The 13,393-nt window shown below is 39.2% G+C and overlaps 2 protein-coding genes across 3 annotated transcripts; both read right to left on the bottom strand.

Annotated features, from left to right (window-relative positions):
• Positions 1–408: 408 nt before the first annotated feature.
• LOC135606081 (uncharacterized) lies at positions 409–5,146 on the bottom strand. Of its 2 annotated transcripts, XM_065096869.1 has the most exons (4): positions 4,512–5,146; positions 1,378–1,533; positions 926–1,285; positions 409–801 (listed from the first exon to the last, which is right to left on the bottom strand). In XM_065096869.1, exons 1-2 carry the CDS (start codon positions 4,930–4,932, stop codon positions 1,463–1,465), a joined length of 492 nt encoding a protein of 163 aa, XP_064952941.1. In that variant the 5' UTR covers positions 4,933–5,146; the 3' UTR covers positions 409–801; positions 926–1,285; positions 1,378–1,462. The 2 variants fall into 2 exon arrangements, with proteins under 2 accessions (XP_064952941.1, XP_064952940.1); XM_065096868.1 differs by having other exon boundaries at positions 409–1,285.
• On the bottom strand, positions 5,144–10,497 carry LOC135606080 (flavin-containing monooxygenase FMO GS-OX5-like). The gene is made up of 7 exons (XM_065096866.1): positions 9,809–10,497; positions 7,954–8,024; positions 7,664–7,816; positions 7,497–7,579; positions 6,222–6,357; positions 5,961–6,134; positions 5,144–5,529 (listed from the first exon to the last, which is right to left on the bottom strand). The coding sequence occupies exons 1-7, from the start codon at positions 10,374–10,376 to the stop codon at positions 5,323–5,325; spliced, it is 1,392 nt and encodes a 463-aa protein (XP_064952938.1). The 5' UTR covers positions 10,377–10,497; the 3' UTR covers positions 5,144–5,322.
• Positions 10,498–13,393: the final 2,896 nt, after the last annotated feature.

The following is a 13,393-nucleotide window of genomic DNA, read 5'->3' as shown; positions in this document are numbered from 1 at the left end:
AACAAGAAAAAAAACTTCATAAAAAAATTATAAAATAAGAGTGCTCTATGAGAATCTCTCGATGCTATTGGATGTTTTTAAAAATTTATCCAGAAAGTAATTATTTCTTACTAAAATAATTATAGTATTATTAAATTGAGTTATAACGTATTTTTTTTCATCATATCAATTATAGTTTTTTTTAATCAAGATCATAATATTTTGATCCAATAATAAAAAATATAAATTCATTCAAAAATATTATAATTGGAAAATATTGCACCACTATCTATTAACATTTTTAAATAAATTATATATATATATATATATATATATATATATATATATATATATATATATATATATATATATATATATCAATACCAAAATGTGCTCAGAAAGAGTCTCGCCCATGTTTAAAGGGTGGAAGAAAAGAAGAGATAAGAAATATAATAATGGGGTAAGAAAAAAAACTTTATTAAATAATTATAACAATAATTTGATCCACATGTCACTTTGTGATTGATGCCTATCTTCTCACATCTGTCTTCTTCAGTCGAAAGAAACATCGTTTGGCAACATGATACATAGCTATATCTAATCTTGGAAAGGGTTACAGGTCTCCCTCGCTTTAACTCGGATACAGTTTAGCCTTTTTACTCGCACAATGAGTACTAGGACTGAAATGTTCAACTCTTTTGCTAACAGCAGCCAGTATACATGGTCTAATTAGATATTACAAACCACAAATTGCATTGCAATTGGGTATAAAAACATCACAAAACTCTATTGCAACAGCAGCACGTCCAACTTGATAAGAACCTGAGACAGAAAAGCCGACGGTTGAAAGTTTATCAACATATCTGATGAGCAATGTAGGACAAACCTGATTCCCGATGAACCGGTTTAGCAAAAGGTAGGACAACCGATGGAGTGCAGAACTCACTGGTATGGTAGGAAATCATTCGACATAAATATCGAATAGTTGCATGTGAGGATCAAGCAGTTGCAGCTACCTCTGGTTTGACTGCTTGCCCTTCTGGCACAGAGATCTCATCGGCTGCAGCAACATCTTTGGCTGGTGAAGAGGAAGGTGGTGTGGGTGTATGCTTCAGCTTTACCAAAATCTGGCGCATCGTCGAGAGATCAGTGGGCTTTCCAGGCTTTGGTCTGTGAAGGCTTCTGCTCCTCTTTCTTCCCTCTCTTCTCGATGTTGGCTATCTCATTGGTTATAAGCTTAGCAATTGCTTTCCAGTATTGTTTTATCGGCATCTGTGTGGAACTTCTCCCGGTTGGAGAGGTATAGCTAGCAATAAACAAAGTGGTATTGCTTAAAGGAAGATTTTGTATCATAAGTTTTTGATGCAACACATGACAGGGCTGATTAGAATTAATTACCTTCTCTCTTTCTCTGTTTTGCAACTTGTTTGTCTCACAGTTCAATTTTCCTTTCGCATAGAAAGCTTGCTTGTACTGTTCAGCTTCAGCGATAATTTGATTTCAACATTCCTTTTCCTTCCTCTCCTCCCCTCCTCAAGCAGGATGACATTTTGGCTGCATGTGCAACAAATCATTTAAAATTGTCAAGCTTTACCAACAGGAAAAACTAAGACAGATTACAATAAGGAGTACCAACTCTTCACACAACACAACCTCAGCATGAGATTTTTGGTTTAAGTTAGGACCATGTTTAGGGAATTGACATGAATGACCCAAGTTGAGATGATTATAACGATCAGGTTAAACCTGTCATTTTCGCATTAGAGTCTATCATATCATGTCAAGTCTTAACCATGTCATTACTAGATTACTTATATTGTTGTCGATGTCGAGCTCAAAGTGCAAGTAGGTTGATGAGGACACGTTAGCCATGTCATCCTTAGTACAATCCAACCTGATTAAATGGGTTTTACGTGTTTTTTTCCAATTACATGTGAATTAGATGGTTTGTGTGTCTTTAGCCCTAGGCTGATTGAGATCTGGATTATTCCAAACAAAATGTATTATTCGGATCACTAATCAGTTTTTATATACTTAAAAACTAAAGGTCAAAGGAAAGTAAATATATCTATCTAACTAGTGGTAAACTTCAAAGTAATGACAGCCTCATTAACAGGATGATGAGGTTTTAGGTTATTAAATTATGCAAGCCAACAAAGATCTAAAACTACAAAAAGTCTAACAATAGTAAGAAACACATTTTCTTCAAGAAAAAAAAAAAACTTCAGGATGGTTTTAGCAAGAGGTAGCCTCCTGATTGTAAAACAGGACTGATTGGCACCAGTATTGCAGAGAACTAGTCAAAGAGGAATCACATACTAACCAAAAGAAAATGAGTGCAAACACAACGATAAAAAACAATTCCAAATTCTAAACTTTTCCAGCAGACAATAGAAACCAAAATAACTCAGTTCTTTGTTTTTGTCTCCATAATTGTATGCTTTCGAGGTCCTACACGACTCTTAGCTGAAAATTTATGGACAATGGACTCCTAAATCTTGTTGATCAAAGAAATAAAAATGAAGAGAAAGGGGAAAAAGGGCACATCTTGGCAACTTCTTTCATCAATACATCATATACTCCTCACCACATTCTAGAATCTCAACAGCTATGTCATTATCCTTCAGTATTATATCTCGAAAGACTTCTACCTTATATAGGATTCATATTCCTACCAATGTTGTAGGAAGTTGCCTTGGTGGTGCCTAGGAGGCAAATCAAGTTCTCATCAAATGTAAACATGCGTATCCTTACACTGTAGCATATGTTCATATAGCATGAGGACCTACATATCAACTGAGCCAGGACAGATTTTACAATCTACAGTACCTTGTAAAATAGTTATGCTAATCTCATAAAATTATGAAACATAAAAACCCTCATTATTCGATAAGCTATGGATCTGACAACGTATGTTCATTGGCTAACTCAATATGCAACTGACATAATATGAAGATATTGTTCAAGATACTAAACGGTAGAGTGGACTATTGCCTTAGGTTATCAAGACTACTCCACCATCTACTGCCATCAAGGATATTTGGTAACCATGATGCTCACTATCTCCAACAACCCAGAGAGGTCCAGGAATAGGTTTGCGTACCAAATTGTCATTGTGGCTCATAAATTGCAATGAACTTTTGGGCTAATTATATATTTCTTCCTGTACTTGACCTCTTTTAGCATTGGGGTCCTTAGACTTTGAAAGGTTACATTGGGTCCCCATAGTTTCAAAATTGATACAATTTATTTCATTTTTAACAACACCATCTCGGAATCCTCTGCATGTGACATCACGTGCTGAATTGACAATTACGTGAAGGGTAATACTGTCATTTCACCTGTCAAACCATTGGTTGGCTTTGAATGACCCACCGCGGAGTTCAGGACCCCGGAGTTTGTACAAACCTAGACAATGCATGTCATCTTCGTCTCTTAGCGTCATGAACACTGTCGACAGGTCGGACCTTGCCGTCTGCCTTTGTTTCAAGGACGAGAGCTCCTCCCTAGCCCAAATCACCTTGTAGGTAGTCTCATCGATGACCTCGATGGACCTTCGGAGCCATCTCTTGCTCCCAAGGTCAAGGTAGCACAGCACCTTCCACATGCCCATCTCTTATTTCATGTTTGTTTTCTTCTTCATCTTCCGTTTGTGTTCTTCTTCCTTCTGCTCATGCTGCAGATCACCTCAAATTAAGCTAATTTACAGTGAAAGCTTCCAACTCTCCAAAGTTTATAAATCTAATCATTTGAAGCCCCTTCTTTCATCTAAAGACAAACCACAATCCCAGCTGCAAGCCTGTGTTCCCTTTCCATCACAAACACACAACGCTAGTTTCATCATCCATAGCGACTCTCGCTCTTTCTCTCTCTCAATACTGGCATCATCCATACCTACGAGCTGGCATTGACAGTGAACTAAAGACCTCTCTCTCTCACACTCACTCACTCTCCTCTCTCCTGTCTCTTCTCCAACACAAACACAACGCTAGTATCATCCGCATCTACAAGCTGGCATTGCCATTGACAGTGAAGTGAAGGCCTCTCTCTCTCTCTCTCTCTCTCTCTCTCTCTCTCTCTCTCTCTCTGTGATCATCACGTTGCCAAAAGATCATATAATCACACCTCACATTACGGGGTAAAACAATACAGAAAAAGCTTTAAGTGGAGTGCTCACGGATCAGATCTCCGGTTGATGGAACCCAACCGGTGTCGGAGACCACCACCACCATGCCCGTCGTGGGCATGTGCCTTTGGTGGCCTCACCATTGCACCCGGGGGCCATTCAAAGCCAACCAATGGCTTAACAAGAGAAGACTCCAATGTAAGTTTTACCAGTCGGACCTACTGCTACAAGGGGCCAACTAGTAATTAGCCCAGAGCTTTTTGATCCTCACTACCGATCAAGTAATATATTGGCTCACAAAAAGCTAAAATCAATTGACCTTCAAAGAATAATTAGAAAGGGAGATATAAGATATTAATCAAAGAGACAAGATATCTCAACAAAATGACGAGAGGAAGGGCAATACCGAATCGACGAATGATCGGATCTACAAGGAAAGTCCCTCGCCGGCGCCACTCCCGAAGGATGAATCCCTTCTCGCGCTGCATCTGGTCAGGGTCGGGGTGAAGAATCTCGGTCATCGCGGACGAGAAGCCGTACCCGTCGGAGGAGGCCGGAATGCTGCCGCCGCCGGGGGCGACGCCGACAGAAAACCCCGGGGGAGAAGGAGGAGAAGCGCTGGAGGTAGCCGCCGAAAGATCTGTGCCGACTGCCACCGCCGCGTCGTCGCCGTCGTCGTTGCCGAAGGCGGCCGACATCAAGTGAAATTGTTTTTGGGTGGTCAGGGGGTCTGACGAGGGCTGCGATCTCACAGTTGCACGGTAGAGAGCAAGAGGCTGCTGCCTATTATCGAAAGAATCCTCTGGCCTTTGGAACCAAGAAAGCATACCTCTATCTTTTTGATCTTGAGACAATGCCTTAGTTTTGGTTAAATACACTTAGTGATTGCCTGTTTTATTTTGATCGTGTTTCATATAGATTCGAATCTAAGACTCATCAGTTGTGCAATTAGAAATAAATGATTGAATATTTTATTTTATTCTAATAATTATGGATTTATCTACGTTCGATCACAGTAATAATTAAAAAAAATGAATATTACAAAAATAATGCTAAACTTTAAATAAAGAGGAACGCAATGTTGATTAAAATACATTTGGGAAATGAAAGACACTGTCATGAGAGCTTTGAGAAGACTTTTTTTTCTCAGAGCATAAGTTTTCTTACTCTAAAACGTAATCCAACAACAATAAGCAGTCGAATCTGCGTGACATGAATTAATATATAGAACTTATAGATGAATGACATAAGAACTTTGTAAAATCTTCCTCTGCTTGTGAAATTAAATGGTCGTCGTCCCATTCATCACGATAGCTCTCTGGGCGGGCTTCTCTGTTCTTCCCCGCTGCTTCATACATCAGGTTCCTCCATTCTACCACAGGAGGCAACTCACATTGCTTCGCAAGCCAATCATGATACTCAAACTGCAGAATCCAATTCCAAACCGAAACATTCGTTAGACCTGATGAGAAGTGATAGGTTTTCCTGCTCTGCCTTTTTCTGATGCACACAAGATCACATTGTTGTGGTCAATTGCAATTTGTAGCTATAATTTCTCATTTAATTCAAATGTAATCAACAACAGCAGTGATAATAAGTCTTGATGTCATGACCATTTGGGGTTAATGACAGACAACTCTGCCTATGTTAATTCATGGAATGACCAAAAATTAGATGAAGGCTGCTTAAAGAATATGAGATTTATTAGATGGCATGAGAATTTTAAAACTTTACAACATGTTCCTCGTATAAAGGAAAATAAGATTAGAGTTGATTAGTTTCTTCTCATGACATTTTATATATCATTTTTTTTTAGTTCCGAAGGCAAAATTTGGTAAGTGAACAAATGAAGTACCTGTTTGTTTGACATGTTATGAGTGTATCTCTTGGGCCGTCCAGCAGATTCGAGTTCTGAGTACCAGGCTTTGACATCTTCCAACATTTCCTCTTTGGTTGGAAGTGCGAGTCGCCCTGATAGAACGCCTGCTACCCACTTGCTTTGAAGCTCAAACATCAGGAAAGGAGCTACCTGGTTTTACGGTGATGAGTACACTAAAAAAAGATAGCATCTCAAATAGAAGTTACTGAGGAAAAAGAACAACTTATGGAAATAAACCTTCCAAGGTATTCCAATGAAAGCGAGGCTTGGAGCATGTGACGGTGGGAAAACATGCTTATATAGCGGGTCGACACAGTTATCATCGACGGTGATGATACCATTTGTTTTAAGAAATGGAAAATGATAATTGTACCTGAAAAACATTGTTGTTGCCGAAAATGTCACATTTTCACAATGCATTTGACAAAGACCTCATGGAATTGCTTGAAGATACCGTAATTGAGTTCAAGTTACATGGTCAGTTCTTCTATGAACATGTAATTTAGATAAAACCAGGCAAATTTTCGTTACTTCAGACCGCCCTCCGAGTATATGAGTTCTGTACCATATATGCAGTTCAGATGTTCCATTTACCACTGGAAGTTTTAGTTTCTCCTAGGTTATTTTGCACATCAAAGCTAGCATACATGTCCCTGCAGCTTGTACGTAAAACTTCAGAAGAACAGAAATTGAAAATAAGAAGACAGTAATTGGAACTGTCAACATCATCTTTTCTGGAACAACAACTCGGAGCAAAACAATGCAAGCACACGACTTAATCCTTTTTATGCATGAATTTCCTCTAATATTTTTTCAAACAAAAAAGACATAGTTATTTCATAAAAATAGTTTCTAAAGATAAATATCAAAATTATTCCAGAAGCATGCATGCATAAACTATGGATGGAAAGAATGAGAATAAACAAAGAAACAACTCATCTCTCACTTCTTGAAAAACGATATAAACCAAAAAAATCCAAATTATGAATTTCTATATATATATGTAACACCTCAATTAATCCTGCATCGGAAGTAGGTAAGATTAAGATTGACTTATAAGGGTCTGATGAGTGTACTACTCTCAACTTCAACTTAAGCATTTTAGCCAGTGGTTTTTGTCAAATGAAGTTGATAGATCAGTTAGCCCATCAGGATCGTGACATTTGGTATCAAAACCGACCCAGTATTTAGGTATGGTGAGGAGGCTCGAGTAGGAAAGGCTACCCATAGATGGAGTTAGAGAACTCGTCATGACGTGGAGCCACCACTAGGCTACGCTTCACATGTACCATGCTAGGGTTTGATCTGGTATGTTGGGTCTTGACGATGACGTCAAGCTCTTGAGTAGGGGTGATTGTAACACCCTCGATTAGTCCCACATTGAAGTAGACAAGATTAAGATTGACTTATAAGGGTCTGATGAGTGTTGTAAAATGTTAAAGATATTTCATATTCATTATCTAATTGACAAAAATGATGCTCAAAATATACGGTGGTAGTTGATATGCATACCCTGTACAGTGTATAATGACATCAACTTGGACAGAGCTCCCATCTCGAAATACCACAGTGCCATCACTATGGGTGCTTGCAATCTGTAACAAAATTTTCTGATTAGTACTTTATTTAGATGTAAATCTCGGTCTATTCTTATTTCATCAAGAAGAAAGAGTTTCTACCATAGAATGAAGCCACATGTTGTCATGGCCAAGCTGCTTTCTAGGAGGTTCATCAGGCAGGGATCTATTTGAAATATGAACTTCTTTAGCATATCTAACAATATCCCTTGAAATGTCAACAGCACTAGCAGCACTCCCAATTATCAACACCACCTGTACAAGACCAGAAGACTCTAAATTAGACCAGAGCAATTAATTTGACAGCTAGAACTTTGCAAGAATTATTAGTGACATTTTTAAAAAGAGATTCTGGTCAACAAACATATAAGAAATATTAACTAAATGCATACTTGATCAGTAAATGGCTCAGGGACACGATAATTGTGGCTGTGCAATTGCTTCCCAGGCCACACATCGATGCCTGAAACATATACATACACAATCAACATCCAGTGGAAACAGGAAATTGCAACAATAAAAAGAAATTGTAATGGAAGAAGATAATCGCTACTCAAAGATTAGAAAGTCAAGAGCTTTTTGAGAAGATAACCATGTTTCTACTTGGTTCAACAAGATAAAATTCAACATTTTTTGTAATCCAAACAATCAAAGCATCATAATCATCCTGACTCATCTTCTTGGAAGAGATACATCACCATAAAAAACTTCCTACACAAAATCAGGAAGATTTATTTAGAAAGTAAAATAGATCATGACACATTGAGTCCTAAAACCAGAGGACCTTGCAAATGGATGGATAGACAAATGTGACATAAGTTACAGAACAAAAGAAAAAAAGTCAATGCAAGGAAAAGGTAGATATTTACTTTGGTCATGGCAATTTTACTTTGGAACTAATTTCTTTAACAACCTTAAAATAAGGACTGCGTGAATCCAGTACGTAAATTACAAATTGTCGTTCCTCTATGCAAATATATTCATGATGCGGAAGGAACCAGGAAATTTTATTTTAAGAAATGTGTTAGTATGAAGACGGCATATGCAGGCCCATGTAGCTCTGAAACACATACTGACACGTGCAAAGCATTAACAGTCGCTTGAACATCATTTTAATGTGTGGCCTTGATATAGGAAGGTAACTAAATACTTAAAATTCTAGTAATACACATAAAAGAAAAGTTGATGAGTTCTGATAAAGTGTTTTAGCAATCAAAGAACACAGTAAACCAAGTTTTAGTGTAGATATACTAATTAAAGTATTTATATGGTTAGCAAAATGTTAGGCCGCTACCAAAATACATGTATCTGGTGAAATTGGACATGTTGCATGCCTGAGAGAAATGCAGCAGATCCTACTAGTTTCTTTTCTGATTCTTGATATGAGGTGTTGAGTTGTTGTTCCAAAATTCCAATTATAAGATATGAATTTAGGGTCTTTTGGATGTTAAATTAGAACTTTTGGTCAGTGGCAGCCATAAATAATACAATGAGAAGAAGAGTACGACGAAGAAGAAGAAGACAATGCGGAAGAACAATTGTCTTTCTGCCTCAGGTGCATTATGTTTCTTTTGATTATCTAAGCCTTCTCAACACTTTTTTGCCATCTTCTTAATTAACAATCACAAACTTTGTAATGCATAGGAAATCAAATAGTTTATCTGTCTGCATTCTCAAGAGAAGATAGCAAGCACGAAAAAAGAGTAAGACAGTTGCATTTAGGCAACCAAAATCAGTATCACATTCGTTCAAAGATTTTGGAGAAGAGACAATGTCTGCCACACATTCAAGAATTCCCCAAATTTACCAATTTTTATAATCTAGTGCATCCCCATAAAAGTTCTATAGTTAGGAGATTCAAATCAACAATGAGATCTAAGTCACATAGGCAGCAATGCAATGTTTTTAACTGTCAAGTCAAGTTTACAAGATGAACAATGATCACACGCATATAAGAAAGAAGATTATCTGAAAATATGATGAAGCCATCCGCTGATCCTATTAGCACCAAGAACCCTAACTGAAGTAAAGCAACATCCAAGATTGGTATTGTAGGGAAAAATAATTATTAAATGATTAGGTTAAGATCTAGATTTTTTTTTTCCTTAAAGCCATTAGCCATTCAATTAATTAAGTTTCTAAGTCAAAGGAAAATTAAAAATTCATACATGTTAGGAATAAAAAACCCACAAAACTTTGAATTGAGACTATAACGCCGAGATATAGGTAAATAAGGATAATAAATACCGGGAATCTCCGCGATACGCGGCTCGGTGAAGTGACCATTGCAAACAACCACGCCATCAAAGACCTCACTTTCGTCGCCCCCATCGCCACCCGCTTCGTCAACGCTCCTCGAATCTACTTGCCACCTCCCATCATGATCCCTCTCCACCCTCTCCACCTCCCTGCGGAACCGGATTAGCCCGTAGAGGTCGAAATCCCTAGCAAAATCCTGGAGGTATCGGAGCACCTCGCGGTGTCCAGGGAACCGCCGGGCGTCGCCGCCTTCGGGGGCGCGGCGGGAGGAGAAGGGGAAGTCGAGGAAGCCCATGCACTCGCGGGGGAGGTTGGTGCGGAGCGATTCGTAGAGGCTACTCTGGACGATGTCGCGGCCGGGGTCGAGGCCCAAGGGGTCGGACTCGGTGGCGGGGGTGTATACCCAGGTGCCCCCGATGGCGGCGTCGCGCTCGAAGACGACGACGCGGAGGCCCTCGCGGCGGAGCTCGCGCGCGGCGACGAGGCCGGCGGCTCCGGCGCCGATGACGGCCACGCGGCTGACAGCCGGCAGCGCGGCAGCGAGGGAGGGGACCATGGGAGCGAGGCTACGGGTGGCGACGGTGTGCTTGGTGGCAGTTGCGTGTGCTTGTTGCCCTCCCGAGCGCGAATGAGACCGATTTGGATGGACCCACTGAGAGTTTGGCTCTCAAATCAATAAGCTGACGCTTTAAGCACTGACTTAATTTGGTCAAACAAAGAAAAATCTTTTTTTTTAATAAATACCTTTTTGATATTTCGATTTGAAATATGTGTCCTTATTATATTAGAAACAAAAATAATTAAATAAAAAATATATAGTATTTTTGTTACCTTCATCAAAATATCTCATCATTGTGCATTTTAAGGATTACAGTAAATTAGAATGCCCTTTAGAAAATATTAAAAAGTAGCCAAAAAAAAAACAAAAGAACTTTTCCAAGAATTTTCGATCGAAAACTAACTACACTTAACTATACCATTTACATTGTTTTTAGATAGAATTATACTGCAATTTGATTGGAGAATATTATATTTCTTTGTGTCTATGTGTATGTTGGTTTAGGAAATTGATTATAAATTGTATCGATTATTAGGTAATTTTAATGTGTACAATGCAAATATGACTTAACACGTATAATAATTTTTATGTGTATTATTAGGAGCGGCTTAATTAAACGCTTCTCCCGCTTCTGTCTCTCCTCGGTGCCATTCCACTAGGAGGGGAGGGAGGCAATGGCATCGATGAGCCCACGGCTCATCTTCCATGGGTGGATGATCGATCCAGTTCAATCGCCCAGATTTCATATCCGATCGCAGCAAGTCCACCCGTGGATCATGAGCCGATGTCGCAGCCAGAGTCAGAACAGCTTGACGCCATCGACTTGCTCCTACAGTCCCATGCTTGTTGTGTAGCTCGCTGAGTTCGCTTTTAACAGCTGGCTGTTCTTGCTCTGGCCGACGTCGTCTTCTTCTTGCATGCTCTGATGGACAGATGAGAGTTGGCGTTGTGTTATGGTGTCCAAGACATCTGCTTTAAGCCCTTTGCCAGTTTGCCTGCTAACTGTTTGTATGATTGTATCAGACCTAATAATCGGCTCATATTATTAGGAGTGATGCGTGGGAATCATAAAGTTGTATCGATGAGCTCCGTGGTTTGCTTTTCTACAAGGTTCGATGGATGATCATGTCACTGTACTGCAACTGGAGCACAGAGTGGCTGATAAGTTGAACAGCTAGCTCTAAGTTGCATTCGATCTTCTCAAGGAGGCTAAGTCATCAAGACAGGAAGATCTCCTTCGATGCTTAAATCAGATTAGTGAGGTAAGAAAGAAGCACTGAATCTGTATCGATCGCATACATCGAGCATTTAAGCATATCGCTGCTCGTTCTTCCTTCCAAGTACATAACATGCACATATTAGATAGATGTCGAGGAATGATAGTTTCTCGATTATGTATGTTTTCCTTCTTTTTCTGTACAAATACTTACCTTTGTTTTGTCTCTACTGATTAGATCTTACATATGACATGACGGATTGTTCTAGTTTTCTATCTCCTTAGGCAAAAGAGAAACAAGAACCTGGGACCTGTTGAATTCATGCAACCTAATGTTGAATTCAGAAGATTGCTGTCTCCAATTTCATTGATCATATATCCATTGTTCTGGTGGTGATGGGACGTGAACAATGTGACAAAATGGAGTTGTGGTACATAGAAAAATATCTTTGGATGTCGGATGGAACTTGCAAGACCCAATGCAAAACGACACACTTGGTTCCGTGGTATAAGAGGTTAAAGGCAGCGTCCCAAGTTTGATTAGCTCTCCTAGCATCTGCATCACATCATCCACTGAACAACACTCACTGACTTGTCCTTCTCGGATGAGGAGATTAGGCTGCCAGGCTTTGTCATCACCTCCTGTCATAAAGTTGAAGAAAATACATTTAGGCATGCTCTTGAGGATCTAAACTAGATATTGCCTTATCTTGTCCACCTTCCTTTAACTCTAATTCCAAAGTTGTCCTTGTCTTTCTGAAATGGCTTCGAAGCTTTTGCGGCGCTCATTACAATTGTCTACCGAACAATAACTATTCATACTCCTTAGGGAACAGAGAGGAGATTTTGCTGATTCCTGAAATGTGTTACTTTACTGCCTTTAACTTCATGTTTACACCTCCAGCTTCATTCTTACTGTGTTTTCCTGACAGTGATGATTAGTAGTAAGGCAAGTAGGATACAGTAGGAGTGACTAACTATCAATTATTTGGCAAAATGATCCTCATGTCTTGTCCTTTTGGTGGACAGTTGGTACTAAAGGAGGATTTGGTCCCCATGGCAAATCCAGAGAGTCAACTGCTGACGCAGGGCCCTCTCTTCATTGGTGGCACTCAGGTTCTGGCTCTGTTCCTGGAAAATGCGGTGTGTTGGTGCTTGGCAAGGGACCAAGGTGCCAGATAAGGGTACAGGTCATGGGGTAATATGAGCAGATAGGTGGATTGCAAGATGGGGTGTTCCCTAGAGGATCAGCCCTTGTCCCCTAGGGTTGAAACTTGAAACTGCAGTTTATGGGAGTTGGAATTTGTACATGGGTGTCTTCAGAAAGACTCAGGTTGATAGATGCAGAGAGAGAGAGAGAGAGAGAGAGAGAGAGAGGTGATGGTTTTTCTTTCTTCCATTTATTTTCAGGGGTCTTGTATCATTTTTTCTAGTGTCTAGTTAACTGTGGTAATAACTTGATTTTTTTGGATCCTAATTAAAATGAGTTTAAACATCCTTTTATTGAATTGGAAAGAATATGGATAGAAATGTAAGCATTGGATCCAGATCAAATAGGATGAAATTTATGAGTAACTTATTTGTTTCTATCCCATTATTAAATAATAATGATCATGAGTTGTGTTTTTACTATGAGTTTGAGTGGTTGAATTTTTTTGGGTTGAACTCCATCAAAAGCTTAGATTTAAATCAAAATTTCTGAGGGTTTGATGCAATCCACTGAGAATTATTAGCAAGCAATCCAATATTTAAATCAAATGCATGGATATCTCTTCCCAACTCCAGTTGTTATTATTGA

Source organism: Musa acuminata, chromosome BXJ2-2, assembly GCF_036884655.1.
Source record: "Musa acuminata AAA Group cultivar baxijiao chromosome BXJ2-2, Cavendish_Baxijiao_AAA, whole genome shotgun sequence".
NCBI classification, from domain to species: domain Eukaryota; kingdom Viridiplantae; phylum Streptophyta; class Magnoliopsida; order Zingiberales; family Musaceae; genus Musa; species Musa acuminata.
The sequence above is the reverse complement of the archived record's forward strand: the minus strand, read 5'-3'. Positions and strand labels throughout refer to the sequence as shown.

Excerpts from the sequence above, each read along its gene's own strand:
- LOC135606081 (XM_065096868.1), bottom strand. The coding sequence starts at position 4,932 with ATGCTTTCTTGGTTCCAAAGGCCAGAGGATTCTTTCGATAATAGGCAG. Across the intron at positions 1,534-4,511 it reads TCCGATCATTCGTCGATTCG|CCAAAATGTCATCCTGCTTG; the intron begins GTATTGCCCTTC and ends TTGCACATGCAG.
- LOC135606080 (XM_065096866.1), bottom strand. The coding sequence starts at position 10,376 with ATGGTCCCCTCCCTCGCTGCCGCGCTGCCGGCTGTCAGCCGCGTGGCC. Across the intron at positions 7,580-7,663 it reads ACATGTGGCTTCATTCTATG|ATTGCAAGCACCCATAGTGA; the intron begins GTAGAAACTCTT and ends ATTTTGTTACAG. Across the intron at positions 6,135-6,221 it reads TCATTGGAATACCTTGGAAG|GTAGCTCCTTTCCTGATGTT; the intron begins GTTTATTTCCAT and ends CCGTAAAACCAG.